The sequence below is a fragment of the Elgaria multicarinata genome, chromosome 11 (genome assembly GCF_023053635.1).
Source record: "Elgaria multicarinata webbii isolate HBS135686 ecotype San Diego chromosome 11, rElgMul1.1.pri, whole genome shotgun sequence".
NCBI lineage: Eukaryota > Metazoa > Chordata > Lepidosauria > Squamata > Anguidae > Elgaria > Elgaria multicarinata.
The window spans coordinates 46,368,692-46,396,379 of record NC_086181.1 but is presented as its reverse complement, the minus strand read 5'-3'; the positions used below and the strand labels follow the sequence as shown (position 1 = coordinate 46,396,379).

Sequence of the window (27,688 nt, the reverse complement as noted above, 5' to 3'; positions counted from 1 at the left end):
AAACATACACACGCCCAGCAAGGCAGTCTTGGAATGCTTTTGTATGTTATTCGACAAGCAAGTAACTATTTATTTATTTATTGCACTTATATACCGCCCCCATAGCTAGAGCTCTCTGGGCAGTTTACAGAAATTCTAAAATGAGATAAAAACAAGTATACAAAATTTAAAATTCTAAAACACAGAACACACACACATAAAGCATTAAAAACCATTAAAAAACTAAACATGTGGGTGATTAAGATGTGCTGCCATACGCCTGGGCAAAGAAGAAAGTCTTAACCTGGTGCTGGAAAGATAGCAGCGTTGGCGCCAGGCGAGCCTCGTCAGGGAGATCGTTCCAGAGTCTGGGGGCCACCACCGAAAAGGCCCCGTCCCTCATTGCCACACTCCGAACCTCTCTCGGAGTAGGCACCCAGAGGAGGACCTTAGATGTTGAACGTAGTGACCAGGTATATTCACGCCGGGAGGGGCGTTCCGTCAGGTATTGTGGTCCCAAGCTGTGTAAGGCTTTATAGGTCAAAACCAGCACCTTGAATTGGACCCAGAAACATACAGGCAGCCAGTGCAAGCGGACCAGAGCAGGTGTTATATGGGCGAACCTTCTGGTTCCCAAAATCCATCTGGCCACCGCATTTTGCACAAGCTGCAGCTTCCGAATGTTAGTCAATTTCTGAAAAATCTTCGGCCCCCTTGAAACCCACATCTGATTTCCTGCTCCGCTTGGATGGGGACCCCCCCTGCCGCCAGGGAAGAGGCACTTCCATTTGGTTACAGGGCAGCTGTGCCCCTTCTCCAATTATTTCACCGCCGTGAAGTCCAGCCATGAGAATCGCACGGAACGCCTCCGACGCGCCCTCCTGCTTCCTCCCCAGATCTCCTTCCGCTTCCTGACGACGTCTCAGAGGGCAACAACCAGCTGTCTCCCAGCAGCCCCTCCTCCGTCGCCTCGGGGAGCGACCTGCGTTTCCACCAGCTGCACGGCAACAACGCTGTCATCACGAACGGCGGGCGCACGGCCCTGCGCCAGAACTGCCGCAGCGAGTTCAACGACGCCATCGTCATCTCCAACCGGTCAGTGACGGGTGTCGGGGACCGGGCCCCTTGGTTCTCTCTGGCTCAGTTGAGACAACACATTAGTCAACGCCGTGGGGAAAACCCACTCAACGGTTGAGTTTTTAAGGGGTATATTCCCCACGCAACATGTCCTAACTCCACCGTTGTGTGACCGCGGGCCAACATGGAGTGCAGCAAAAGAAAAACGCGGCGTTGGATTGACGGTTCTTCCACCCTCTCTCCTCCCGACGGTATCCCATCAGCCGTTGCTGCAAAGCAACAATCCCAATGGCTCTCCTAGAGCGGCGCTCACTCCTTTCGCCGCTCTTGCCAGGGAACTCAGTACCCAGTGGGAAAAGTCAACTCAATGGAAAATGGAGCCTGCCACACAACGGTTGTGCAGGAACTCTCCTCTGCACAGCGTGGATATTCAGCGTGGAGCGTTTTCCAAAAACAAAAACCCTCCACCGTTGCGTGGAGTTTTCCTGCCACACAGCACATTCCTCAACGGTGGTGTAAAAACTCCACCGTTGGAGTTCTAAAGCCACCGTTGAGAGACATGTTGCCTGAACTGAGCCTCTGTGTGTTGCAAAGCCTGAAGTTCGCCCGAATCTTGCTCACCTGATATTTGGAAGCAAGGAGGGGGGGTTGTGTTTATCCGATTGAAGGGACCTGGGTCTCAACGGAATTACAGTCTCTTTCCCCCCGTGTATTTATTGACAGCGTCTAACTCCCATCAACGGCTGTCCGCTATGATAGCTCAGAAGAAAACCTCTGGGTTCAGAGACCGTGGCTGCATTCAAGCTCAGTGCTAAAGGAGCCTCCCCCAACCTGGCGCCTTCCAGATGTGTTGGACTACAACTCGGGAATGATGGGGGTTGTAGTCCAACACATCTGGAAGGCGCCAGGTTGGGGAAGTCTGCACGAAAGTTGAGCATTCCCTTGCATTTTTCCCCTCCTATGCAGCTGCAAGGAGGCGATAGAAGGTTCTGTATCTGCTTTTATGTTAACCAGTTTTAGCGTGTCGTCCAAACCCCTGAATGGTTCCCCTCTATTCGGCCCTGGTTAGATGTCATCTAGAGTATTGCGTCCAGTTCTGGGCTCCACAATTCAAGAAGGATGCAGACAAGCTGGAGCGTGTTCAGAGGAGGGCAACCAGGATGATCAGGGGTCTGGAAACAAAGCCCTATGAAGAGAGACTGAAAGAACTGGGCCTGTTTAGCCTGGAGAAGAGAAGATGGAGGGGAGACATGAGAGCACTCTTCAAATACTCGAAAGGTTGTCACACAGAGGAGGGCCAGGATCTCTTCGCAATCCTCCCAGAGTGCAAGACGCGGAATAACAGGCTCAAGTTAAAGGAAGCCAGATTCCGGCTGGACATCAGGAAAAACTTCCTGACTGTTAGAGCAGTACGACAATGGAATCAGTTACCTAGGGAGGTTGTGGGCTCTCCTGCACTAGAGGCCTTCAAGAGGCAGCTGGACAAGCATCTGTCAGGGATGCTTTAGGGTGGATTCCTGCACTGAGCAGGGGGTTGGACTCAATGGCCTTGTAGGCCCCTTCCAACTCTGCGATTCTATGATTCTATGGTGGTTCGTTGTAACTCTCGTTATGAGAAACAAGCCAGCTTTCAAATATTGTGGTTTGAAGATGGCTTGTTTCCCCCAACTATGATTAAGACGAAGCCCAGTTTGTCCAGGTTCGGATGACACAGGAAGCTGCGGTCAGTCAAAACTGAAAGCAAAAGCTTCCCAGTTCCTCTTTCTGGTAGCACTGGGGTGAGTGGGTGGATGGGTGCATAAGCCTGGGGGGGCGGTTTGGATTATCATAACGCTAAACCAGGTGTCTGCAACCTTTGAGGTCAGTGGGTATGCTTGGAATTTTGAGGGTTTGTTGTGGGCGCTTTTACAACATGGCTGCCATGGAGGGGGGCTTCTCGTTTGTAAAATAGCTATCACGGAAACTTGTCCAAGAACCTCAGTCCAAGGCAAAGGTGGGGGCTGAGCTCCAAAAGACAAAGGCCACTGTGTCAAGCTAAATAACAATGGTGCTAGGAGCCAGTCCTTGGCTCTGCAGAAGGCCCGCCTCTCCGTTTAAAGTAAATACATAAAATCCTAGAACAGCAGAGTTGGAAGGGGCCTACAAGGCCATTGAGTCCAACCCCCTGCTCAGTGCAGGAATCCACCCTAAAGCATCCCTGACAGATGGCTGTCCAGCTGCCTCTTGAAGGCCCCTAGTGTGGGAGAGCCCACAACCTCACCAGGCAACTGGTTCCATTGTCGTACTGCTCTAACAGTCAGGATGTTTTTCCTGATGTCCAGCTGGAATCTGGCTTCCTTTAACTTGAGCCCGTTACTCCGTGTCCTGCACTCTGGGAGGATCGAGAAGAGATCCTGGCCCTCCTCTGTGTGACAACCTTTTAAGTATTTGAAGAGTGCTATCATGTCTCCCCTCAATCTCCTCTTCTCCAGGCTAAACAGGCCCAGTTCTTTCAGTCTTTCTTCATAGGGCTTTGTTTCCAGACCCCTGATCATCCTAGTGGCCCTCCTCTGGACACGCTCCTGGACACATCTTCAGAAATAAAACAGGAGAGGCAGGGAGCTTTGGTAGCCACCAAGAGAGGTGTCCGTGGGCACATTGGTGCTTGTTGGCTGCCCGTTGGAGACCCCCCCCCCATGCTTAACAGTGGTTTTGCCTCTTACCTCCCTTTGCTCAGTTGCTGGAGATGAGCCACGGACGTGGCTTCCTCCGTTGGACCGTGTTTGTGAAGCTCCCAGGGGCATCTGGCTGGCCACGCTTGCAGCCCCACTCCCGCCTTGCCGTTCTGACATTACTCCTATTGCTTCTTTGTAGGCCTCTCCGAGACGGGGAGCTGTTTGAAATCATCATTCAGAAGATGGTGGACCGGTGGTCAGGCTCCATCGAAGCAGGTGAGGGGGCGGAGGAGAGGGGGGCGGAGGCATAGACAAGCAGCAGGGCCTTGTTTTGGCGCTGCGGGGCGGGGTCTCTTATTGCCGCCTCGTTCCTTCCGCCCTCCCCAGGCGTCACGGCCATCCGTCCAGAGGACCTGGAGTTCCCCAACACGATGACGGATATCGACTACGATACGTGGATGCTGAGGTGAGGATGAAGACGGGGTGATCGGCGAGAGCGTCACGCTTGCAGGGGATCGGGTGCGAAGAGCCGCTCTTGCGTGTGGTACGGTCCTCCCCGGATGGTACCGCTGCAGGATGACACGCCGGAATGCTCCCCTCCATAAAGAATTCCCCGAGGGGAGGATTTGAATGTCAAAGGGATCGCTGAGAGGGCTTGGAGAAACACCCTCCGTGAGTTGGGAGGGTTTTGAGGCTTCCCCCCAGGTGACGGGTGCCCGTTGGGTGGCTGAGTCATAGTGTTTTAGAGTTTTAAATTTTGTTTACTTGTTTTTATCTCAATTTTAGAATTTCTGTAAGCCCCCCAGAGAGCCCTGGCTATGGGAGCGGTATATAAGTGTAATAAATAAATAAATAAATAGTTACAAGCTGGCTTCTGGGGTACAGAATGGAATTTACTGGGTTGGACCCAGAATTCGTCACACTCCGAGTATTCTCCTTTAAATCAGTGGGACTGTGAGTGATTTCATTGGTTCTGCTTTTAGTGTGACTAAGCCTGGGTTCAGCCCGTTTCGGTCGGGCTGTTTTGTTTTGTTACATTCCATAATACTTCCTGCTTTCCAGCCAAGATCACCTCCCAAAGCTCCTTTCAATTAAATCCCATGCGAAGGGACAAAATAATTAGGAAAAACAACTGAGTCTTGCTGTGTCTTAAAGACCAGCCAGTTCATCGTGGCATCATTAAACCGCCCAGAGAGCTTCGGCTGTGGGGCGGTATATAAATGGAATAAATAAATAAATCCGTGTTTGTGGACTGGAGTCCACTTCATCAGGTGCAGCGTTTGTAATCTGGGCTATACAGGCACCACTTTGCCCATCCAAGCCCTCCGTGGGTGTTGCCGTGTCATGTGAGTGTGGGTTATGGGCGGGTTGAACAAGCCTCGCATAACCCACGCTCCTTGGTTCACATGGCATGACAACCCCTGAGCAGGGGTTGAACATGCACAATGGGGGCCGCGCACACACAGACCCTGCGCGCAGTGCAGCCTCACCGCGGGTTAAGTAACGCATGGTGGGCTGCCCTGTCACGAACCGGCCCGTGGTGGAGAACCACATAGACATATTCCTGGAGGAGAAGGCTGTCGATGACTTCATGGGTCTGTACTAACCCAGACCCAGAGGCAGTATTCCTCCGAGTTGCTGGGGAACAAGCTTATAGTCCTCATGACCTGCTTGTGAGCTTCCAAAGGCATTCCTGGGGAACCGGAATGCCGGACTAGATGGACCTCTGGTCTGTTCCGGCTATGAGGCTCCTCTGAGGTCCTTGCACAGGCTTGGAATATATGGGCATTGGCGACTTGCGGCCAGAGGAGGCGGGAGTGGGACCATCCTTCCTAACACATCCACAGTTGAGGAGGGAAGCAGGGCCGGTCCGTCAACTCTGCGTGAAGGACTTGACTTTTTCCTCTTCCCTCCTCTTCCCTTTTTCCTTGTGTGTCGTGTTTTCTCTGGGGGCAAGGACTGTCTTCTTTTACTGATTATTTGTAAGCTGGGATCCCCTAGATCAGCCTTCCTCAACCTGGGGCGCTCCAGATGTGTTGGACTACAACTCCAACATTGGAGTTACAATGTTGTAACTTGGAGATGCAGTCCAACACATCTGGAGTGCCCCAGGTTGAGGAAGGCTGCCCTAGATCTTTTCTGGCTGAGGAGCAGGCTAAAACTACTTCCAAGGAATGATAGGGTTGTTTCCCCTTCTCTCCTTCCCAGCGGCACGGCCATCATGCAAGATGGGAACACCATGCGCAACAACTATGGCTGCGACTTGGACTCGCTGACCACAGGGTCGCGCATTGGCATGATGCGCACGGCCAAGGGCGACCTGCACTACTTCATCAACGGCGTGGACCAGGGCGTGGCTTGTTCGGGGCTGCCGCCGGGGAAGGGTACGAGCATTCACCTGGGCATGGGAGGAGGGGAGGGCCCACTTTGGCCAGCTGTTGGGAGAAGCGGCAGGTCAAGGGGGACCCCAGGATGCCAACGCAAAGGACCAGCAGCAGCCGGCAGGGATGGGGAGAACGAGACGTCCCCTGGGATGGGGGGATGCTGGAAAAGGAGCCTGGAAACCGGTCACGGGAAAAGCCTGTATTAAAGAAGGACTTTTTAGCTGAAGGAAACACTTATAGGCCACAGAGAGAAACATTGGAGCATATACAGTTGTGAGTAAAATATAGAAACATAGAATCATAGAGTTGGAAGGGGCCTACAAGGCCATCGAGTCCAACCCCCTGCTCAGTGCAGGAATCCACCCTACAGGATCCCTGACAGGTGGTTGTCCAGCTGCCTCTTGAAGGCCTCCAGTGTGGGAGAGCCCACAACCTCCCTAGGTCACTGGTTCCACTGTCGTACAGCTCTAACAGTCAGGACGTTTTTCCTGATGTCCAGCCGGAATCTGGCTTCCTTTAACTTGAGCCCGTTATTCCGTGTCCTGCACTCCGGGAGGATCGAGAAGAGATCCTGGCCCTCCTCTGTGTGACAACCTTTTCAGTATTTGAAGAGTGCTCTCATGTCTCCCCTCAATCTTCTCTTCTCTAGGCTAAACATGCCCAGTTCTTTCAGTCTCTCTTCATAGTGCTTTGTTTCCAGACCCCTGATCACCCTCTTGAATAGCAGAGTCGGAAGGGGCCTGCAAGGCCATCGAGTCCAACCCCCTGCTCCATGCAGGAATCCACCCTAAAGCATCCCTGGCAGATGGTTGTCCAGCTGCCTCTTGAAGGCCTCCAGTGTGGGAGAGCCCACAACCTCCCTAGGTATAAAACGATTCAACCTCAAAACTCCAGGTGGAGGAGGTGACCCGCTTAATGGCATCCCTGCAGGTGGGGCCTTTGGCAAAAGGATTTTAAAGGTGGGGGGCGAAGACGTTGGGGAGGATCTAGGCCAGGGGTGGGAGAGTCTCTGTCAGCTCCAGGGCTGAATCCAGTTTCAGAGAAGCTCTCGGGCTGCAGTCCAGTGCGTGAATTTATGTGTGTGTGTGGCAAAGGGGATGGAGACAGAAATACTAAAGATACCAGCATATTTTAGATTAAAGTTCTTCCTTCTGGTAACCTACCTTAGGACAGTCTTTTCAGCTTTTGTGAAAGGGAAAAAAGAAACAGCCTGAAAGCTGGGAAGCCAGCAAAGCGGTCAGTGTTTGGGAGAAAGGGGGCGTGGCCAGGGAAAGGGGGCGTGGCCAGGCAGGGAACCACGAGGGCCGGACTGGGAGCCCAAGTGCCTGAGGTATCCCAACCCTGATCTAGTGAAAGTGAGCATCCCAGATGCCAGGAATCATCCACCAAGGCGGGAGTTCCTTTCATTCATTGCTTTCCAGCATTTATATCCCACCCTTCACTATCAAATCAGAGGGGCGGCGTAGAAAATGTACTGAAACCACAATTAAAACGAGGTGCAAAACAACGAACCTGCTCAGCTAGGTCTTAAAATCAGCAAATACCTGCCATACAGGTAGAATCATAGAATAGTAGAGTTGGAAGGGTCCTCTTAAGGCCATCGAGTCCAACCCCCTGCTCAGTGTTGTTGAACAAGTGCCGTCCAGGAGGGTGCGTGTCGCACTGCAGCAGGGGGAGAATGCCATAGTTGGGGGCGCCACCCCAGAAAAGGCCCTGCTGTCAGATGTACCCGTGCAGGTGGCAGGACAGCCAGGAGACCTTGATCTGTGGATCTTGGTGAACGGGCAGGTTGATGTTCCCATCATGCCTTGCTTGTGAGCCTCCCCCCCACCCCGCCCCAAGAAGGGCCACTCTAGAGAGAGGGCCACTCCTGCATCGAGTGGGGGGTTGGACTTGATGGCCTTGTAGGCCCCTTCCAATTCTGCTATTCTATGAGATGGAATGGGAGCGAGAGGGACCAGCATTGGTGGCCCATTCGTTTTTTTCCTGGGAGCCCTTTGGGTTTGAAATCACCCAGGGAGCTTCGGCTGTTGGGCGGTATAGAAATGCAATCAATAAAGAAAACCAGCGTGCCGGGCTGGGGTGTGTGTGCCGAAGGACCTCTTTTAGGCCGGATTCTGGCGTCCGTTGCAGGGAAGCCCTTGGAGGGTTTCCCTGCAACGGTAGTGGGCAGGGCTGAAGGCAAAAAGGGGCGGGGCGAAAACGCCCCAAATCCCAGCCTGTTTTAACTTGAAAGCTCTTGCTGTCGGTCACTGAGCCTCGGGTAGAAGCATTTCGACTTCTCAGAACGGAGAGGGGGAGCTGCGAAACGGCCCAGGTTTCTGGCGCGTGTCTGTTCTGCACCCTGGTTTCTGGCGCGGGAGACGGCTCCTTGCCTCTTGCACTAACTCAGCCTCCCCCCTCCCCCGCTTTTCCCTCCATGGGTGCAGAGGTCTACGCCGTGGTCGATCTGTACGGCCAGTGCGTCCAGGTGTCGATCACCAGCGCCACAGGGCCCGTGGACAACAGCCTCTCCACCAGCAACATCACGGAGAAGTCCTTCCCTATCCACTCGCCAGGTGAGAGCCCCTGAGCCAGCTGGCCCGGGATCCTCCGCGTCCCCTGCTGGTCTCCTCCGTTGGCCCCCGGTTCCGCCCGTGAGGCTGCTTCCTTTGCTCCGAGCCCAGAGGTGGCCACTGATTGCCTTTCCCCCCCCACCCCGTTCCAGTTCCCGGGGTGGCCCACCGTTTCCACAGCAGCTGTGGCAAGAACGTGGCTTTCCAGGACGATGGGTGTCGGGCCGTGCGGGTGGCCAGCTACAGCCACGGCATCGTCTTCAGCATGAAGGAACTGAAGACGGACGAAATCTTTGAGGTGCGAGGGGGGTGTGGGGGTGCGTGAGCCACGTTCCCCGGGGCTCAGTGGGCGGAGAGCCCCTGCTTTGGATGCAGAAGGTCTTGGGTTTGATCCTGGCAACATCTCCAGGTAGGGCAGGAAATGCTTCTGCCTGGAAACCTGGAGGTAGAGCCGTTGCTGCCCGTCAGAGTTGACGATACTGGGCTGGATGGACCCAGGCTCTGACTCCGTACAAGGCAGCTTCTTCTGTTCCTACATTCCATTTTGGGGGGGTCGTTAGGAAAGGGTTCAGAAAGGAGAACTGCAGGATCGTAACGGTGCGGGAGGACGTGGGAGACGCTGCACAATTCTGGGCTGTTGCAGAGAAGGGGCCGGAGCAACTCCCCAATGAGGAACGGTTCCGACGTTCGGGGGGCTTTTCGTCCTAGAAACGCGGTCCTTGAGTTTGGGAGGGCGAGAGAACCCCTGCCTTCCCGCCGTGGTTTGTTCATTCCTCCTCCCCCATGGCCCCACGAAGGACGACCGCTTCCTGCTGACTCCTCCCACCTCCCTGCAGGTGAAGATCGACGAGCTGGACGAGAAATGGTCTGGGTCGGTGCACGTGGGCCTGACCACCCTGCTGCCCTTGGACGCCCCGTACGCGGTCACGGGGCTGCCGTCCTCCGTCCTGGAGCTCCGCTCCAAGGTCACTTGGCTGGTGACGGGCTCCGAGGTTCGCCGCAACGGCGTCCTCCAGAAGCAGAACTACGGGTGTTCGCTGGAGCGCCTCGGGGTGAGTGCGAGGAAGGGGCCGGGCACGTTAGCGGAGGCTGCCAGGGTTTGCGAGGAGGGCGAGGAGAAGCCCAGGAGACCCTTACCTTGCAGCCTGGCTGGGCTCACGGAGCGTATCTGGATTTCACGGGGGTGGGGTGGGGAGGGAGGGAAATACTCTCGATTTATAGATGGACCAGCGAGCGTATCTGTTTTTTTTACCAGAACATTCCTTACAGTAGAATAGCCTCCCCGCAAACCTATATTATTATTATTATTATTATTATTATTATTATTATTATTATTATTATTATTATTATTATCATCATTAATATACCACCGCATAGCCAAAGCTCTCTGGGCGGTTTACAAAAGTTAAAAACAGTGAACGTTAAAAAGAAATATACAACATTTAAAACCATAAAAAGCATAAAATACAAACAAAAACAGAAAAAGGAAGATCCCACGGCCGTTTCCAAACGATTAGAATGCTAAAATACAGAATTTATTCATTGATTTCTTTATTAATGACATTTCTATACCACCCAATAGCCGGAGCTCTCTGGGCGGTTCACAAAAATTAAAAACATTCAAAGTATAAATACTCTCGATTTATAGATGGACCAGCGAGCGTATCTGTTCTTTTTACCAGAACATTCCTTACAGTAGAACAGCCTCCCCCCAAACCTATATTATTATTATTATTATTATTATTATTATTATTATTATTATTTTATTTACATTTATATACCGCCCCATAGCCAAAGCTCTCTGGGCGGTTTACAAAAGTTAAAAACAGTGAACGTTAAAAAGAAATATACAAAATTTAAAACCATAAAAAGCATAAAATACAAACAAAAACAGAAAAAGGAAGATCCCATGGCCATTTCCAAACGATTAGGATGCTAAAATACAGAATTTATTTATTGATTTCTTTATTAATGATATTTCTATACCACCCAATAGCTGGAGCTCTCTGGGCGGTTCACAAAAATTAAAAACGTTCAAAGTATAAAACAACAGGATAAAACCATAATATAAAATACAATATTATCGACAAAGCAGAACAACACAACTGCATATATGGAATTTAAAAAACAGCCGAGTGAGATGTGAAATTGAAAAAAAGTGAAGCTCCTTCAACTGTTTGGGAAGTAATGAAGACTTTCGCTTGGTGCCTGAAAGGTCGGAAAAGAGGCACCAGGCAGGCTTCTCTGGGTGGGGTGAGTTCCATAAAGGGGGGGTCCAGGGCTGAGAATGGTCTCTCTCAGGCCCCCCCAACCAGAGGTGGGTGGTCTCTTGGAAGAGACGGTCAGCAGGTGTCTGAGCAGCTTGAGCCAGGAGCAGCCCTACTTTTAGGTTCTGTGGGGCCTTCTGGTCACACAGTGCAACTTGCCTGTCCTCTTGTGTCCCCCAAAGCACACCCCACATCTGCTCCGGGGGTCCCCTGGCCCTCTGGAGCAGATCTGGGGGTGGGTGGGTTGCAGTGTGTGTGTGTGTAGCGGTGTGTTACGCTAGCGGAAAGTCACAGCAGGCCTCCGTCCCAAGAGCGTGCTTTGCGTACGTGATCTGGTTGGAAGAACGACAACCCTGAAAGGTAGCAGAAGAGGGTCCGGGTGCTCCTCCTCTTCTGTCAGGCCATTCCACCCTTGGGACGCACCCCCCTAGCATTGATCCTGCCGGACTCCGTCGCGATCTGCCCTGCAGCGGTCAGGAGGCTGGGCTCTTGGGGCCTCCGTGGGGGTCTGGTAACGAGCCCTGCCCTCTCTCCAGGTCGGGAGCCGCGTGGGCGTGAAACGTGGCACTGATGACACCATGCACATCTTAATCGATGGGGAGGACATGGGGCCGGCAGCAACCGGCGTGGCCAAGGTAAGAGGCCGTTGCACGCGCCCCCGCTCCCCTCCAGGAAAAGGGGTTGGCTGTTTGGCCCCGAAGATGCATTCCCTCTCTCTCTCTCATCCCCTCCTCTACTTATTTGCTGAGACTTTGGTGGCTGTGTGGCATGCAATGGAGGCTGCTGGCTCTGAAGTCCGTGGGCCGGTGAATCCGGTCCAGGTTTCTGTCAGAACTCTAAAGGAGCTATCCAAGGTGTGGTGCTTAGCTCCTTTAGAGTTCTGATGGAAACCCGGACTGGATTCACCGCCCCGCGGGCTCCAGAGCCAGCAGCCTCCACTAGTGTGATGCTGAGGCTAACAAGGGAGCAAATATCTATCTCTGCATATCTCCATATCTATCCATATCTTCTCTCTCCATCCATCCATCCATCCAATTCCCAACCCAAAAGACTCCCAGCGTGGCTAACGGGCAGTCAGTAAAGCAAGACAGTCCCTTCCTACAGGCTGGCAATCTAAAAAGTCACGACACGCAAGGAAAAAGGGATGAGGAGGGGAAAGGGGGAAACAGGTGAAGGGGTATTTTAGCTGGTCTGGTGGCATTTCCCTGCTCCTCGCTCTGCACTGATGATGATGATGACGGCTATTGAGGGAGCAGGAGCCTTCATGGGAGTGCAGCTACACATCCTAATTGAGCCCCTGCTTTCCCGATAGGTTCCGTCCCCGGCAGCATCTCCAGATAGGGCTGGGAATCTTCCTGCCTGAAGCCCTGGAGAACCGTCGCTGCCAGTCCGTGTCGACAATACTGGGCTAGATGGACCCAGGGTCTCCCTAAAGTCTGAGGCAGTTTCTAACGTTCCTATCCTTTGGGGTTTTTATTTCTTTTAGGGGTGAGGACTATAGGATTAAGCCACTGGTGCCACGAGAGAAGGAAACGGCCACTCGCTTTAGATGGCTTGAAAGGGGGGTTAACCAAAATGGAGGCAGAGGAGCTATTAGCCATTATGGAGCTTCCATGTTACAGGGCAGTCTACCTCTGAATGCCAGTTATAGGAAAGCGGTCGTGGCTGGAGTCTGGTTACCTTCCTGTGGTATAGAATCATAGAATAGCAGAGTTGGAAGGGGCCTATAAGGCCATCCAGTCCAACCCCCTGCTCAATGCAGGAATCCACCCTAAAGCATCCCTGACAGAGGGTTGTCCAGCTGCCTCTTGAAGGCCTCTAGTGTGGGAGAGCCCACAACCTCCCTGGGTAACTGATTCCACTGTCGCACTGCTGTAACAGTCAGGAAGTTTTTCCTGATGTCCAGCTGGAATCTGGCTTCTTTTAACTTCAGCCCGTTATTCCGTGTCCTGCACTCTGGGAGGATCGAGAAGAGATCCTGGCCCTCCTCTGTGTGACAACCTTTTAAGTCTTTGAAGAGTGCTCTCATGTCTCCCCCAATCTTCTCTTCTCCAGGCTAAACATGCCCAGTTCTTTCAGTCTCTCTTCATAGGGCTTTGTTTCCAGACCCCTGATTATCCTGGTTGCTTGTGGGATTTTCTGTAGCCCTCTAGCTACCATTGAGAAGGGAGCAAGGTGCTAGGTCTAGGCAGGAAGAGAGAGAGAGAGAGAGGGAGGGAGGGCTCTGGGTAGGGTGGGGGGAGCCTCAAGGTGGCCGGCGGCCTTCAGGCAAGCTTCTTCCTGGTCCCGCTTGAAAGCTGTCTCTGCCCCCAGAACGTCTACGTGGTGTTGGATCTCTATGGCCGAGTGACGTCTGTGTCCATCGTCAGCTCCACCGTGCTGGAAGAGGCAGATGGCACCAAACCCTCCTCGGTCACCTCAGAGCCCTACAGCGAGGAGGAGGAGGAAGAGGATGCCACGCCGGTGAGCGCTTGGAATAAGGCAGTCCTGGGGGTCAGCGATCGTGGCGTCATGGGCCGTGGGTCCCCGTCTCATGGCCTGCTATGCCTTGACGCCACCCCGGATTGGACAGTGAAAACTGCTGTCCTCTTCCACCGAGGCCTGGCTGGGGTGGCGTTCCGTGTCTTGATGGGCCACGTCGTTTTAGCATCCTGGTGGATTCCTGCATGGAGCAGGGGGTTGGACTTGATGGCCTTAGAGGCCCCTTCCGACTCTACGATTCTATGATTCTGGAAACACCGGAGCCCGCTGAGTTGAGTTATAGCACAGTCCCAGGCGTACCTACTCCGAAGCAAGACCTGTTGAGTCTGCTGGGGCTCCCTCACTGCTCAGCGCGTGGAGGATGGCAACCTTCGTTCGTTTAACCTTTATATCCCGCTTCTCCATTAAAGGTCAATGCCCAGTGCGGCTGACAATAAAAACGCAAAACGATGACTTAAAAAGAACGACGTTCAGAACAATAATATTCATACATTCCAGACGCTGCTGTCCTTGCTGTCACCAGCCAGGCTGGATTTCTGGTTTTTGGTCTCGGAACGGGCCCGAAGACAGCTGCCCCTTCCAGTCAACAGCTCCTGGGGGTCCCAGGCATGGGGCAGGCGGGTGGGAGGAACTCCCCCTGGACCGTTCTAAACAGCCTTTCTCCTGCCGCAAAGCATTTTCAGGAGCGGCTTGTGTTTGTGCTAGAGATACAAAGGTCTGGAGGCGAAACAGAAAGGAATGGGAAGGAAAACAGAGACAATGAGGAGGGAAACCCATTTCCCCCCTGAAATTTTCCAAAATATCCTGGAGAAAAAATGACGGGGGGAGATTTGAATAATAATCAGGGATTTCCCACCATTTTTTCTGGTCTTTTACGTCTCTCAAGTGAGGACTCACACGGCAAGACCTGCACTTGGAGTCTCTCTCCCCGCCCTAAACGGTCAGTTATGCAAAGAAGGGAGAATTTAAGCTCCCAAAGTTGAGACTAGAGAAGGCCGCCCTCAAAACGGCGCCTTCTGGAATTGCCCGGCTCAACTCCGGGGCCGGGGATTGGGGTCAGGAGCAACATTTTCACCTCCGAAGAATCATAGAATCATAGAGTTGGAAGGGGCCTACAAGGCCATCGAGTCCAACCCCCTGCTCAGTGCAGGAATCCACCCTAAAGCATCCCTGACAGATGGTTGTCCAGCTGCCTCTTGAAGGCCTCTAGTGTGGGAGAGCCCACCACCTCCCTAGGTAACTGGTTCCATTGTCGTACTGCTCTAACAGTCGGGAAGTTTTTCCTGATGTCCAGCCGGAACCTGGCTTCCTGCCACTTGAGCCCCGGGCGTTTGGCTTTCCCTTTGAAAAGCTGCTGGTCCTTAAGTCCGGGGTGGGGGAGAGAGAGAGAGAGGCACAGCTGGAGGCTGGAGTTGTTGAGCATGCGCCACGCCCAGCCCGGCCTCTCTGTCCTCGTGGTGATGCGTGTTTCCCCTCTCTCTCTCTCAGTGCGAGAATGACGTGCCGGCCGTGGCCTCTTCCATGGAGTTCCTGGAGAACCACGGCAAGAACATCCTCCTGTCCAACGGCAACCTGACAGCAACCCGGGTCTCCAGCTACAACCAGGGCATTGTGGTAGTGGCCCAGCCTCTCCCGCAACAGCAGCTTTTCCAGGTGGGGGGGGGGGGGCAAAGCAGAAGCCCCAGCTTGTTTTAGCGTAACGCTCTTCCTGCCAGCAGTTAAGCATTTAGGGGAGCCATTTCAAGCTTTTTTAGAATGGGGGAAAATCTGCACAAAACTCAGGGAACCAGCAGGCAAAAGGGGGTTGGGGAAGGAAGGCGTGTCCATCTGGGTAACTCCAGGGGTCCGGATTTGGCCCACGGACCAGACGTTCTGCACCCCTGCTGCGAAGAGTAACGCTTACACCGTAACAAGTGCGTTTGACTTCAAGGCAGGGGTTAATGGTCGGGGTCCCCCTCATCTCCCCTCTCAGGCTAGCAATGGGTCCGTAGCCACATCGCGTTTGCAGGGCTGTCACGTCCGTTGACCTCTGGCCGTTGCCTGGGTCCTGGATACCGGCTCTGTCAAAGGGAGATTTAACGCAAGAGCTGTGCCCGTGACAACTTCCTGTCTAGAAAGGAAGTGACATCACAAGCAGTCATGCCCAGTGGTTTTGTTGGGCAGGTGTGATTTCTTTGACGCTGGCCTCATCTGTGCAAGTACGCATGTGATGCGTGGGAGGGAAAGGAGCTGTTTGGAAGGGATGTCGCCCCCGGATGAAGGAGGCCCAGAGCTGTGCACAGTCAGGCTGGAGCCTTGGGTGGGTGTGTTTTCCCTCCTCTCTTGCGTCAAGAGCTCGCTGCTCACGTCCTCTCTGTCTCTTTTAGTTCCAAATCGATTCCCTGAATCAGCAATGGACCTCTTCGCTCTCGCTGGGGGTCATCGGCAGCTCTCCCGAGCGGCTCAATTTCCCCGCCACGGCCTGCTCCCTCAAACGCTCCACATGGCTCCTGCAGCGTGACTCGGTCTTCCACAACTCCCTCAAGGTGAGAGAAATGAGACAAAAGTGGGGTGCTGTGTCGTACTCTTCTTTTCCCAAACGGTGCTTCTCCTGACCTCCCCTCCTCAGATCCCAGTTGTGACAAAGAAAACTTGGGAACCACTTTGATGTTGTCCACCAGAGTTTCTCATTCTGACTCTCTCCTCCAAATGGAGGCAGGCCATTTTTTGGAGGGCAGAGGAACACTCTTCTGAGATGCCTCGTATCGGCTTTCTCCTCCGTCTGTTCCCTCCTCCCTTTAACTCCGGTCCTGTTCACTGGTCAAAAACACATTAGGCGGGTTCTTTCCTCTGAAACAAACTGCAAAATCAAAGCCTTTGGGTAAACCCCCAGCGCTAGACATCTGGGAGCCATTTAGTTCCTGGCGAAATTGTAGATTTATACCAACTAATGTTAGATCGCAAGTGCTGAGCTTGTGATAGGTTTGCCGGTCCATTGCAACTCCCTTTATTTTAAGTTTATCTTCAATTATGAATTGGTTATCGGTAGCAAAAGCCGGTCCGTCTTTAGCTTAGGGAGCTTGTGTATTGTTTTCGGTTTTGGTCTGTTCGTGCTCGTGAGTTGTAGTGTATTTATTAATTTATTTATTATTTACAATATTTATATACCGCTCCCCATTGAAAATTTCAGAGCGGTGTTAAGATACAATGAAATAAAAACAGAATAAAACACTTTAAAATAGATTTTAAAAGAAGCAAAATGTACAGTGAACCGTGGCGGGTCATTAAGGAAAATGTGTATGGCCTTTGTTTGTGGCACTGAGCGTTTATTCTCTCAGTATTTTAACACGTAATCTTAACTTAAATTTCAATTTTACTGTTCTAACTCTGTATTTTGATCTTATATCAATTTTTGCTGCGTGGTTTTTATCCTGGTTGTGCTTTTTATACTGTATTTTGTATTTGTGCTTTTAACCTGTTGGTTGTTTTATGATGGTTTTGATTTTTGTGAACCGCCCAGAGAGCTTCGGCTGTTGGGCGGTATAAAAATGTAATAAATAAATAAGTAAATAATAAACTAAGAACCTAAGAAGAGCCCTGACGCTGGATCAGACCGAGGGTCCATCTAGTCCAGAACTCTGTTCACACAGGGGCCAACCAGCCATTGGCCAGGGAACCACAAAAGCAGGACATGGTGCAACAGCACCCTCCCACCCATGTTCCCCGGCAACCAGCGCACACAGGCTTACTGTCTCAAATACTGGAGGTACCACACAACCATCAGGGCTAGTAGCCATGGATAGCCTTCGCCTCCAGGAACTTATCCACCCCCCTTTTGAAGCCATCCAGATTGGTGGCCATCGCTACATCTTGTGGTAGTGAGTTCCATAATTTAACTCTGCGCTGTGTGAAGCAGTCCTTCCTTTTATTTGTCCTGCATCTCCCACCCATCAGTTTCATGGGATAATGTCCCCATTGGGTTCTAGTATTTTGAGAGAATGAGGAAAATGTCTCCCTGTCCACATTCTCCCCACCAGGCATAATTTTGTCCACCTCTGTCATGTCTCCCCTCAGCCTCTTTTTTTCCTAGCTAAACCATCCCAGCTGTTGTAACCTTCCCTCGTAGGGGAGACACTCCAGCCCCTTCATCATTTGAGTTGGCCTTTTCTGCCCTTTTTCCAGCTCTATAATACCCTCTTTTAGGTGTGGTGACCAGAACTGTATACAGTACTCTTAAGTGTGGTCGCACCATAGATTTATATAAGGGCAGTACGATACTGGCTGTAGCATTCTATTCACGCACCTAGGACATGTCTTCATTATTATTCTTAATGTTTGCATGTTGTTTACAACCATTAAAAGGGGGGGGGACCCCAAACCTCCCAATAAGTTCTGATGGGGTAGATCAGCCACCCCAACCTGCTGCCCTCCAGGTGTACAACTCCCATCATCCCCAACTCCCATCTTCCTCTCCCCTGCAGATCTGCGAGAATTACGGCCCCAACTTGGACACCTGCCCTGAAGGGACGGTGCTAGGCGTCTTGGTGGATTCCAGCAACTGCCTCCACCTCTACGTCAACGGGATGGACCAGGGCGTGGCTGCACAAGACATTCCCAACCCCTGCTACGTGCTCCTCGACCTCTACGGGCAGTGTGAGCAGGTGAGCGCTGCCTTCCGCCTTCCACGACCGGGGCGAGGAAGGGATTTCCTTCGCGGGATGCCACCCCCTTTCCCCGGGCGTCCGCCTGGCTTTGAACCGCCCCCTTCTTCCTAGGTTACCATCATAACGAATGACACTCCTGCGGTAGGAGCAGAGGGCACCGATCCCCGTGTTCAGGGCGACATGGAGAAAGCCGACATGGTGGACGGTGAGCCAGCCCCCGGTTTCCGGGACTGGGGTTTTTTATGCCCTGGGTCCCTTTCTCTTTCCCTCTTCGAGGGTTCGTCACTGGCCCAATGCCCACTTCAGTAAGGATGCAAACCAGCTGGAGGGGGTTCAAGGGAGGAGCAATCAGGATGATCAGGGGTCTGGAAACAAAGCCCTATGAGGAGAGACTGAAAGAACTGGGCATGTTGAGCCTGGAGAAGAGAAGATTGAGGGGAGACATGAGAGCACTGCTGTAGGGTGGATTCCTGCATTGAGCAGGGGGTTGGACTCGATGGCCTTGCAGGCCCCTTCCAACTCTGCTATTCTATGATTCTATGAAATACTTAAAAGGTTGTCACACAGAGGAGGGCCAGGATCTCTTAATCCTTCCAGAGCGCAGGATGTGGAATAAGAGGCTCAAGTTTCTGGAAGCCAGATTCTGGCTGGACATCAGGAAAAACTTCTCGACCGTTAGAGCAGTATGACAATGGAATCAGTTGCCTGGTGAGGTTGTGGGCTCTCCCACACTAGAGGCCTTCAAGAGGCAGCTGGACAGCCATCTGTCAGGGATGCTTTAGGGTGGATTCCTGCATTGAGCAGGGGGTTGGACTTGATGGCCTTAGAGGCCCCTTCTGACTCTACTATTCTAGGATTCCGTGGTTTGTTGCTGGCTTTTAAAAATGGTCTGATGGTTGTAGCTTTTTTTGCCGTAGTCCTGTGACTGTGGGAGACACAGCCCACGGAGAGCCCATCGCCCGTTGGCCTCTTGCTCTAGTTCGGCTTGGCTCCTGCTCCACGTGGATGTTTCCCCCTCCTCACCCCAAATGCTCACCCCTCCCGCTTTCCAGGTATCAAGGAGAGTGTGTGCTGGACCCCCCCGGTAGACCTGAACACCATGAAGACCTGTGAATACCACGCCCTTTGCGCTCGCTTCAAAGACCTCCTCCTGCTGCCAGGTGAGCTTTGTGTTCCGGGTTAAGGAAAGCCAGAGCGGGGGGTGGGGGGGTTGGACTAGATGGCCTTAGGGACCCCTTTTTTTTGCTCCTTTTTTCCTTTTCAGTGTGAAACCCCCTATTCAGGTCCTTTGATTTCAAAGTCCCCTCTCTCCTCCCCCTTCGCTCTCCTCAGACGATTATTTCGCGGAAGACCCCAAGTTCAGCCTCTGCTACTGCGAGTCGTGTCACAAGCTGCGGGGCGACGAGGCCTATTACAAGCGTGGGGAGCCCCCCCGAGACTACGCCTTGCCGTTCGGATGGTGCCGCTTCAACCTCAGGTACTGGCGGGGTTGGAACGATGCAGGGGGGAAGCGGCTCAGAAGCGCACGAAGCGGTGGGTCCTCCTGCGGGCGGAGGAGGTGAGACTGAAGCGAACCAGGGCCTTCTAGGACCCCGCAGAATGACTTGGGATTGTTCAGCTCGGAAAAACAGGAGGCTGAGAGGAGACCTGGTAGAGGTGTACAAAATCCCTCATGGTGCGGAGAATGTGGAGAGGGAGGCATTTTTCTCCCCCTCCCCCATAATATTGGAACCCAATTGGGTCATCCCATGAAGTTGATTGGTGGGAGATTCAGGACGGAGCAAAGGAAGGACTTCTTTACGGAGTTAAACTCTGGAACTCACTACCACAAGATGTGGGGTTGGCCACCAATTGGGATGGCTTTAAAAAGGGGTTGGACAAATTCCTGGAGGAGGAGGCTATCCATGGCTGCTAGCCCTGATGGTTCTGTGCCACCTCCAGTATCCAAGACAGTAAGCCTGTGTGCACCAGTTGCTGGGGAACATGGGTGGGAGGGTGCTGTTGCACCATGCCCTGCTTTGATGGTCCCTATTCGACAGCTGGTTGGCCACTGCGTGAACAGAGTGCGTCAGGGCTCTTCTTACGTTCTTACTTTCGTCTGCCAATTGGGCTGTGCACGATTTCACACGTCTTCCGTCCCTCCTCTCCTCTTTTGTAGGGTGAATCCGCGGCTGGAGGTCGCCAGTACCTGTAAGAAGTGGCACATGGCCTACCACGGAACAAGCGTTGGGGCCGTGCGACGCATGTTGGATCAAGGAGAGTTGGTGCCAGGTACGGCCAGCGTGTCCTTGCCTGCCAAGATCCCGTCGTCGCTGCCTCGTAGAGCGGAGGTGCTGAACCGTGGGCCATAACCTGGCCCACCTGGGGACCCAGACTGGCCCTCCCGGGTGCCTTTGGTGGCTTTCCAGCTTTTGAACGCCGTTTTCCCCTTCTCAAAGGCTGGGAGGCCTCTCCTAAGGCTTCGTGACCGGCAGGACGAGCTTTAAGCTAAGAGGTGCTGGTATTGTGGGGTGTTTTGACCCCTCCCACCACTGGCTGAAAGAGGCTCAACATCCGTGTCTAGAGGATAGGGGCCCCCTCCTTCCCAGAAAGCCCAGCTTTTGCACTGAAGAAACCTGGATTCCACGCCCAAAATTGTTTATGCCAGCGTTCCCCCAACTGGTGCCTTCCAGGTGTGTTGGGACCACAACTCCCAGAATCCCCCTCCCAGCCAGCATCCTGGGAGTTGTAGTCCAACACATCTGGAGGGTACCAGGTCTGGGGAGGCTACTTTATGCTGAGCACAGATCCCCCCCGCCTTCGCTGCAAGCGCCTCGTGCCCGTTTCCGTCACCAGGGCCCCTCTTACCTGCCTCCGCAAGGCGTCGTTTGCAGCTTCTGTGGTTTAGCTGCCGAGGGTTTTCTCCTGAATTTGGGATTTCTGCCAGGAGGGGGGCGGTGGGAGGGGATGGAGTTCAGGCCCGGGTTGGGCCTTGTTCAGAAGTGAAAGGTAGCGAAGGGGCTGAGAGCAGGGCATCGGTGGGCCACGGCCCTGTCCTCCTCCCTCCCACCCCTAGACTTCATGGCTGCTCTCCCTTGGCCCGAGGCTACGGGGCCGTAGAAACCCGAGAAGCATCATTCTGGGAAAGAGAGATGAGGAAAGGTCTCAAAAGAATTCTCGATCGCGTGAAATCATTCACCGGGAGACGAACAGGAGCCACGGCGCGTTCGTGCCTTTTATTACGGTTGGAGTCCCTTGCCTGATGCCACGGCGGCGTCTCTCTCCCTCGCTCTCTGCAGGAAGCTCATCCATCTTGAGCTGCTGCCCGGTCAAAGCGGACCCACAGGGTGGCGGCGGAGGCAGCAGCAGCAGCGTGGGCTACCACGAGCCTGACGAGAACAGTTCGCAGAGCCGCGAGGAGCTCCAGCGCGTCTTGCTGTCGCCCACGCTGCGCTACGCTGGGCTGGAGCCTTTTGCCACCAAAGTGCAGTAGGTATCCTGGGACCTTGGTGGGCCTGGAGGGGGCAGGAGGGAGAGCAGAAGGAGAAAGAAAGAAAGAAAGAAAGAAAGAAAGAAAGAAAGAAAGAAAGAGGTTCTTTCTCTGCTGGTCGGGTGGAAGCAGACCTCCCGGCCGTCGTAACCTGCAGGGGACGCGTACCAGGCGAAAGACCACCTGGAAGAGTTATGGGGAGGGTAAAAAGGAGCGAGATGGTGTCTCCCTCCCTCCGAAGGTAAGGACTTGGGGATGCTCCATGAGGACGCTCACCTTGACACCATTGTCCGCTCCATCCCTGGTTGATCTGGAAGATGCTCTGATGCTCGTTAGCACAGGCGGCTTTCTTCTTTCCTTTTTTTTAAAGTTCACGCGTAGATGAATGGCCCGACATTTGACTATTGGCCAAAAGCTTTCATATGTACGTTCAGAGACTGTTCTCCCTCTGGTCACCAGCTGCTTGGGGAATGCGGGTGGGGTGGGCAGGCAGCCAAAGAGGCGCGTTGCCTCCGGTTTAGAATTCAAGGGTAGGGAGGCCGCTGGCCGAACGTCATAGGATCATAGGGCCAGAGGCAGCTGCCTTATACTGGTTATGACCTATAAAGCCCTATATGGTTCGGGTCCAGGTTATTTCAAAGACCGTATTCTCCCTTATGAGCCTGCCCGTGCTTTGAGATCTTCTGGAGAAGCCCTTTGTTTAGCGCTCTGGGCGGTTCACAAAAATTAAAACCATCATAAAACAACCAAGAGGTTAAAAACACAAATACAAAATACAGTATAAAAAGCACAACCAGGATAAAACCATGCAGCAAAATTGATATAAGGTTAAAATACAGAATAAAAACAGTACAATTTAAATTTAAGTTAAAATTAAGTGTTAAAATACTGAGTGAATAAAAAGGTCTTCAGCTGGCGATGAAAAGAGTACAGTGTAGGCGCTAGGCGGACCTCTCTGGGGAGCTCGTTCCACAACCGGGGTGCCACAGCGGAGAAAGCCCTGCTCCTTTGGCAGGGGCTCACGGAGAAGGGCCCCTGTGGATGATCTTAAGCCCTTCTTTCAGTCCCACCTTCTTCACAGGCACGCTTGGTGGGAACATGGGAGAGGGCCTTCTCGGTGGCTGCTCCGGTGCTCTGGAACTCTCTTCCCGGGGAAGCTAGGCTGGCTCCCTCCTGGATGGGCTTTCGGAAGCAGGCTAAAACTTTTTTGTTCCAGCAGGCCTTTGGAGAATAATCTGGCCCTCCATCTGTGTTAATGTCTTATAATTTTGTTGTGTATTTTAAACGTTTATGGTTTTTGTCCCCCCCCCCCCCCATGTATATTTTAAACTTTGTAAGGCCGCCTTGAGGCCCAGCATTGGTGGGATACAAATAAATATAATAATAATAATAATTATACTGAGCCAGACTTTTGCTGCTCTCGGGGGTTTCAGGCATGGTTCTTTGCTAGCCCATTCTGGAGATGCTTTTGGGAATCGAACCTGGGGCCTTCTGCATGCAAAACAGGACCTGTATCCCTCTGACCCTTTCTTAAACGTCGGGGTTCCTGCACCCTTCCGCTTCCTGCCTCTTTTTGTGAAACGTGTGCGTGTGTGTCTCTCTCCCCCCTCCCTTTCCAGATTCAAAGACCCAAAGTCTCACCGGCAGCACTCCGCCCAGGTGGCCTTCCAGGTGTGCGTGCGCCCCGGGTCCTACAAGGTGTGCACCCAGTCGCTGGCAGCCCCCGAACCCTTGGACCCCCGCTTCAGCGGTGCCGAAATCGAGTGGGTCACCAAGGAGAAAGGCGCGACCGTCCTGTACGGGCTGCTCGTCCGTGTGGAGTGAGACCCTCCTCGCCACCCCTCCCACGGGAGGAGCCGGGAGCGCTACCATGCCACGACGCGGCGGCGGGGGAAGGGGGCAGCGGCTCTTGCCCAAAACGGCCCTCCCCTGCGACCCGCCCTTCCACCCACAGGCTGGGTGAAGCTTGCGAGTCCAAAAGGTTTTGCGGCTACGACTGGCCAGTGGGCACAAGAGACTCGGAGGAGACCTCTCGAGGCAGAGGATGGAGGGTCCTTCAGTGGCCACCGACGACGACAACGACGGCTTCTTTTCCTCCATTTTTCCTTTTGCACAGAGACGAGACAAGCTAAGGGGGGGGAGGGGGAGGGTTGAGTTGAGCCTTGTATTTAAGAGCATGAAGGGGGGCTGGGAAGGGGGGGGCAGCAGGCGGGAGGGGGGGATTTAGTTGCCACAAAAGGACTTCACCGAATTTTGGACTTTGGGGTCTTTCTGGAACACCCAGGGGGTTTCTACGCTGACAACATGACCTTTCCTCCCCCACCTGTTTGAAACCTTTCCCCCTACCTGCCGTGTTGGCTGTATTAATTGGGACTAGATCGGGATGTGTGCGTGTGCGCGTGCTTTTGGATCGGGGAGAGAAACGGTGGGGACGGCTTCCCATGTTTTTCATCGATGGCTACATCAGCAGGACTCGGCTTTTCAGAATGACGGGTGCTCAGACCTGAAGCGTCTGGCCTCTGAAGGGGGGCTGGGGCTGGGGTGGGCGCAGGGCTTGACCCAGCCCCCCCCCTTCCTGGAGATCCAGATCCGGATTATTCTTCCTTTTTTTCGTGAATGTCTGGGTGTCTTGGCTTCCTAGTATGTGTGGGTGTTTTTAGCCTGTCTGTGTTGAGGCTGTTCTTTATAGGAGGGCTCTTTTTTCGCCTCTGTTCTGCCCTTCTTTCTTCAGCCTTCTGCACCAGCCCTGTTTATCCCCCCAAAAAAGTCGTGGACAATCGCACCGGGGGTGGGGGCGGTTAAGAGGGGGGATGCTGTGGTGTGCTTGTGTGTCTTTCATTAATGCAGCCAGTCTCCAAGCACTTACTATTCACACCCTGTGGAATATCTGAAGCAAAGGGATGGATTCAGAGGTTCACATCTGTCTACTCTAATGAATTCAAAAGATGTACCACTCTTTCTCGTAGTTGTGCCCACCTCAGATTAAGTCTGTAATCACCCACCCCCACCCCCCTGTACAACAAGCACAGTAACACCATTCATTCATTCAGATTTTTTGGTTAATTCGTTGCTCTTTACTTTCCCAACCTGGTGGATGCCTACATCCACTTCTAGGCGTGTGTACGGACACATTTCTTTTCTCATTCTATATTTTTTTCTCCCCCTCCCTTCCCTTCCCTTATTTATTTATACCTGTGTTGGTTGTCAAAAAAAAATGTGAATTTTTTAGGGGGAAAAGGGTATGAGGCTTAGCGCGCCCATTCTCTTCCCCTTTGATTTATATTATATTTTAAATCGTATTTATGCTGCTTTTTCACTTTATTTGTTGGAAAATGACATGCATTAACTTTTTTACATCTGTCTGAAGCTGGGGTTTGTTGGGGTTTTTTTTGGACAAAAGTTAAAAGGTTGTACAGCGCGCTCTCCCTCCCTTGCAAGGGTTTATAAACCACAATTCAACTGGTTTTGTGTCTGTGTGTGTCCTTTTCCCCTCTTCATAATAATATAAGTGGCATCTTAGAAACATGGAATAGTAGAGTTGGAAGAGGCCCACAAGGCCATCGAATCCAACCCCCTGCTCAATGCAGGAATCCACTCTAAAGCATCCCTGACAGATGGTTGTCCAGCTGCCTCTTTGAAGGCCTCTAGTGTGGGAGAGCCCGCAAGCCTCCCTAGGTCATGGGTTCCATTGCTGTACTGCTCTAACAGTCAGGAAGTTTTTCCTGATGTCTAGCCAGAATGGGTGGTTGACAGTAAAGGTTAAAAACATAAAACAGAACAACACTATAGCATAAACCATCAACAGAGAGGGAGCCTGGAGAAGAGAAGATGGAGGGGAGACATGATAGCACTCTTCAAGGACTTGAAAGGTTGTCACACAGAGGAGGGCCAGGATCTCTTCTTGATCCTCCCAGAGTGCAGGACACAGAATAAGGGGCTCAAGTTAAAGGAAGCCAGATTCCACCTGGACATCAGGAAAAACTTCCTGACTGTTAGAGCAGTATGACAATGGAATCAGTTACCTGGTGAGGTTGTGGGCTCTCCCACACTAGAGGCCTTCAAGAGGCCTTCAAGGCCTCTAGTGTGGGAGAGCCCACCACCTCCCTAGATCACTGATTCCATTGTCGCACTGCTCTAACAGTCAGGAAGTTTTTCCTGATGTCCAGCCGGAATCTGGCTTCCTTTAACTTGAGCCCGTTATTCCGTGTCCTGCACTCTGGGAGGATCGCGAAGAGATCCTGGCCCTCCTCTGTGTGACAACCTTTCAAGTCCTTGAAGAGTGCTATCATGTCTCCCCTCCATCTTCTCTTCTTCAGGCTAAACATGCCCAGTTCTTTCAGTCTCTCTTCATAGGGCGTTGTTTCCAGACCCCCGATCATCCTGGTTGCCCTCCTCTGAACACGCTCCAGCTTGCCTGCGTCCTTCTTGAATTGTGGAGCCCAGAACTGGACGCAATACTCTAGATGAGGGCTGAATAGAGAGGAACCAGTACCTCACGCGATTTGGAAGCTATACTTCTATTAATGCAGCCCAAAATAGCATTGGCCTTTCTTGCAGCCACATCGCACTGTTGGCTCATATTCAGCTTGCGATCTACAACAATTCCAAGATCCTTCTCATTTGTAGTACTGCTGAGCCAAGTATCCCCCATCTTGTAACTGTGCATTTGGTTTCTATTTCCTATATGTAGAACTTGGCATTTATCCCTATTAAATTTCATTCTGTTGTTTTCAGCCCATCAAGATCACTTTGAAGTTTATTTCTGTCTTCCAGGGTATTAGCTATCCCACCCAATTTTGTGTCATCTGCAAACTTGATAAGTGTTCCCTGCACCTCTTCATCCAAATCATTAATAAAAATGATTGAAGAGCACTGGGCCCAGGACTGAGCCCTGCGGTACCCCACTCGTTGCCTCTCCCCAGTTTGAGAAGGTTCCATTGATAAGTACTCTTTGAGTCCGATTCTGTAGCCAACTGTGAATCCACCTAATAGTTGTTCCATCTAGCCCACTTTTAGCTAGTTTGTTAATCAGAATATCATGGGGCACTTTGTCAAAAGCTTTGCTGAAGTCAAGATATATGACGTCCACAGCATTCCCACGGTCCACAAGGGAGGTTACGCTATCGAGTCCATCACAATTTCCCCACACTGGCCAGCCAGCCGTTAGCTAGAAACCCACAAGCAGGACAGGAGTGCAACAGCGCCCTCCTGCCCATGTTCCCCAGCAACTGGTGCATATAGGCTTTATGGGGGTGGCACATAGCCACCAGGACTAGTAGCTATAGATAACTTGTAAAGGGGGGGGGGTCCAGATTCTGGGCTGGATTTTTGTCGCCCGCTTCCCAGCCCACAATGTTCTCACCCGCAATGTAGCCCGTGGGATTTGGAGCTTCCAAGCCAACTCTGGGTGGGGGTGGGGGTGGGGGTGGGTGGCATTTGCTGGGTACCATTAAAAACCCGAAAAAGAGGGCAAGTTGAGCCATGCTGCCTGGGGTCCATTTCAAAGGAGTGAGGTTGAGGCACAGGGTGGCCCCTTTCTCTCTTGGCTGCTATGGAAACAGGAGACCCCCGACCCCCCCACCCAAGGCCAAATGCCCTTCTGCCTACGTCACTTGTCGCCACCGGGTGGGCCACCATTTGAGGGAGGGGGGTCAGCTCTTGGGCCCCCCTTCTGGTGGGTCAGGGTTGGGGGGTCAGAGGCTCTGGGGGCAGAAGCCTTGCTAGAGGGGGAGGGTCTCTGCTAGGGTCTAGCCCCCACCCCAAAGGTCATGTGCGAATTGGGGGAGGGGGTGTATTGAGGCTTCTGGCATCTCAAAGTGGGGGTCTCTCCCCCCACCCCCCTGCCCCACTTCTCTCAGTAGGGGGCGGGGTTGGAGTCCTGATTTGGGGGGGGTCTCCTTCCCTCATTTGTTTGAACTTTAAGGACCCCTCCCCCAAATGTCCCTCCTCAGCAGGTGGCGGCAGCGCCCCCTCCCCCGGACTCCTGGGTCCCTTCAGCTGGGGGTGGGGAGCAGGAAGGAGTCCTCCCGGACGCCTGGGTCCCTCCCGGGAGGGGGAGGAGGAGGGGCTGCCGTGCGGCGCCCGACCCGGAAGCGGAAGCGGAAGCGGAGGCGGAGGGGGCCGGGCCCGTGACAGGAGCAGTCGGGGGCGGCGGCGGCGGCTTCCTTTCCTCTCCCGTT

General features: G+C 52.9%; 1 protein-coding gene across 1 annotated transcript in view; it reads left to right on the top strand.

Annotated features, from left to right (window-relative positions):
* The window catches only part of NEURL4 (neuralized E3 ubiquitin protein ligase 4), a 44,394-nt gene extending 20,752 nt beyond the window's left edge, over positions 1-23,642 (top strand). The window contains exons 15-32 of the mRNA XM_063137228.1: positions 876-1,074; positions 3,910-3,986; positions 4,098-4,176; positions 5,919-6,094; positions 8,524-8,652; positions 8,802-8,947; positions 9,486-9,701; positions 11,453-11,551; positions 13,230-13,379; positions 14,886-15,050; positions 15,764-15,922; positions 17,858-18,037; positions 18,152-18,245; positions 19,093-19,200; positions 19,373-19,517; positions 20,199-20,311; positions 21,319-21,508; positions 23,129-23,642. Of these exons, the coding sequence (XP_062993298.1) occupies positions 876-1,074; positions 3,910-3,986; positions 4,098-4,176; positions 5,919-6,094; positions 8,524-8,652; positions 8,802-8,947; positions 9,486-9,701; positions 11,453-11,551; positions 13,230-13,379; positions 14,886-15,050; positions 15,764-15,922; positions 17,858-18,037; positions 18,152-18,245; positions 19,093-19,200; positions 19,373-19,517; positions 20,199-20,311; positions 21,319-21,508; positions 23,129-23,333 (2,630 nt within the window). The 3' untranslated portion in view covers positions 23,334-23,642. The remainder of the gene's footprint in view (positions 1-875; positions 1,075-3,909; positions 3,987-4,097; positions 4,177-5,918; positions 6,095-8,523; positions 8,653-8,801; positions 8,948-9,485; positions 9,702-11,452; positions 11,552-13,229; positions 13,380-14,885; positions 15,051-15,763; positions 15,923-17,857; positions 18,038-18,151; positions 18,246-19,092; positions 19,201-19,372; positions 19,518-20,198; positions 20,312-21,318; positions 21,509-23,128) is intronic.
* Positions 23,643-27,688: the final 4,046 nt, after the last annotated feature.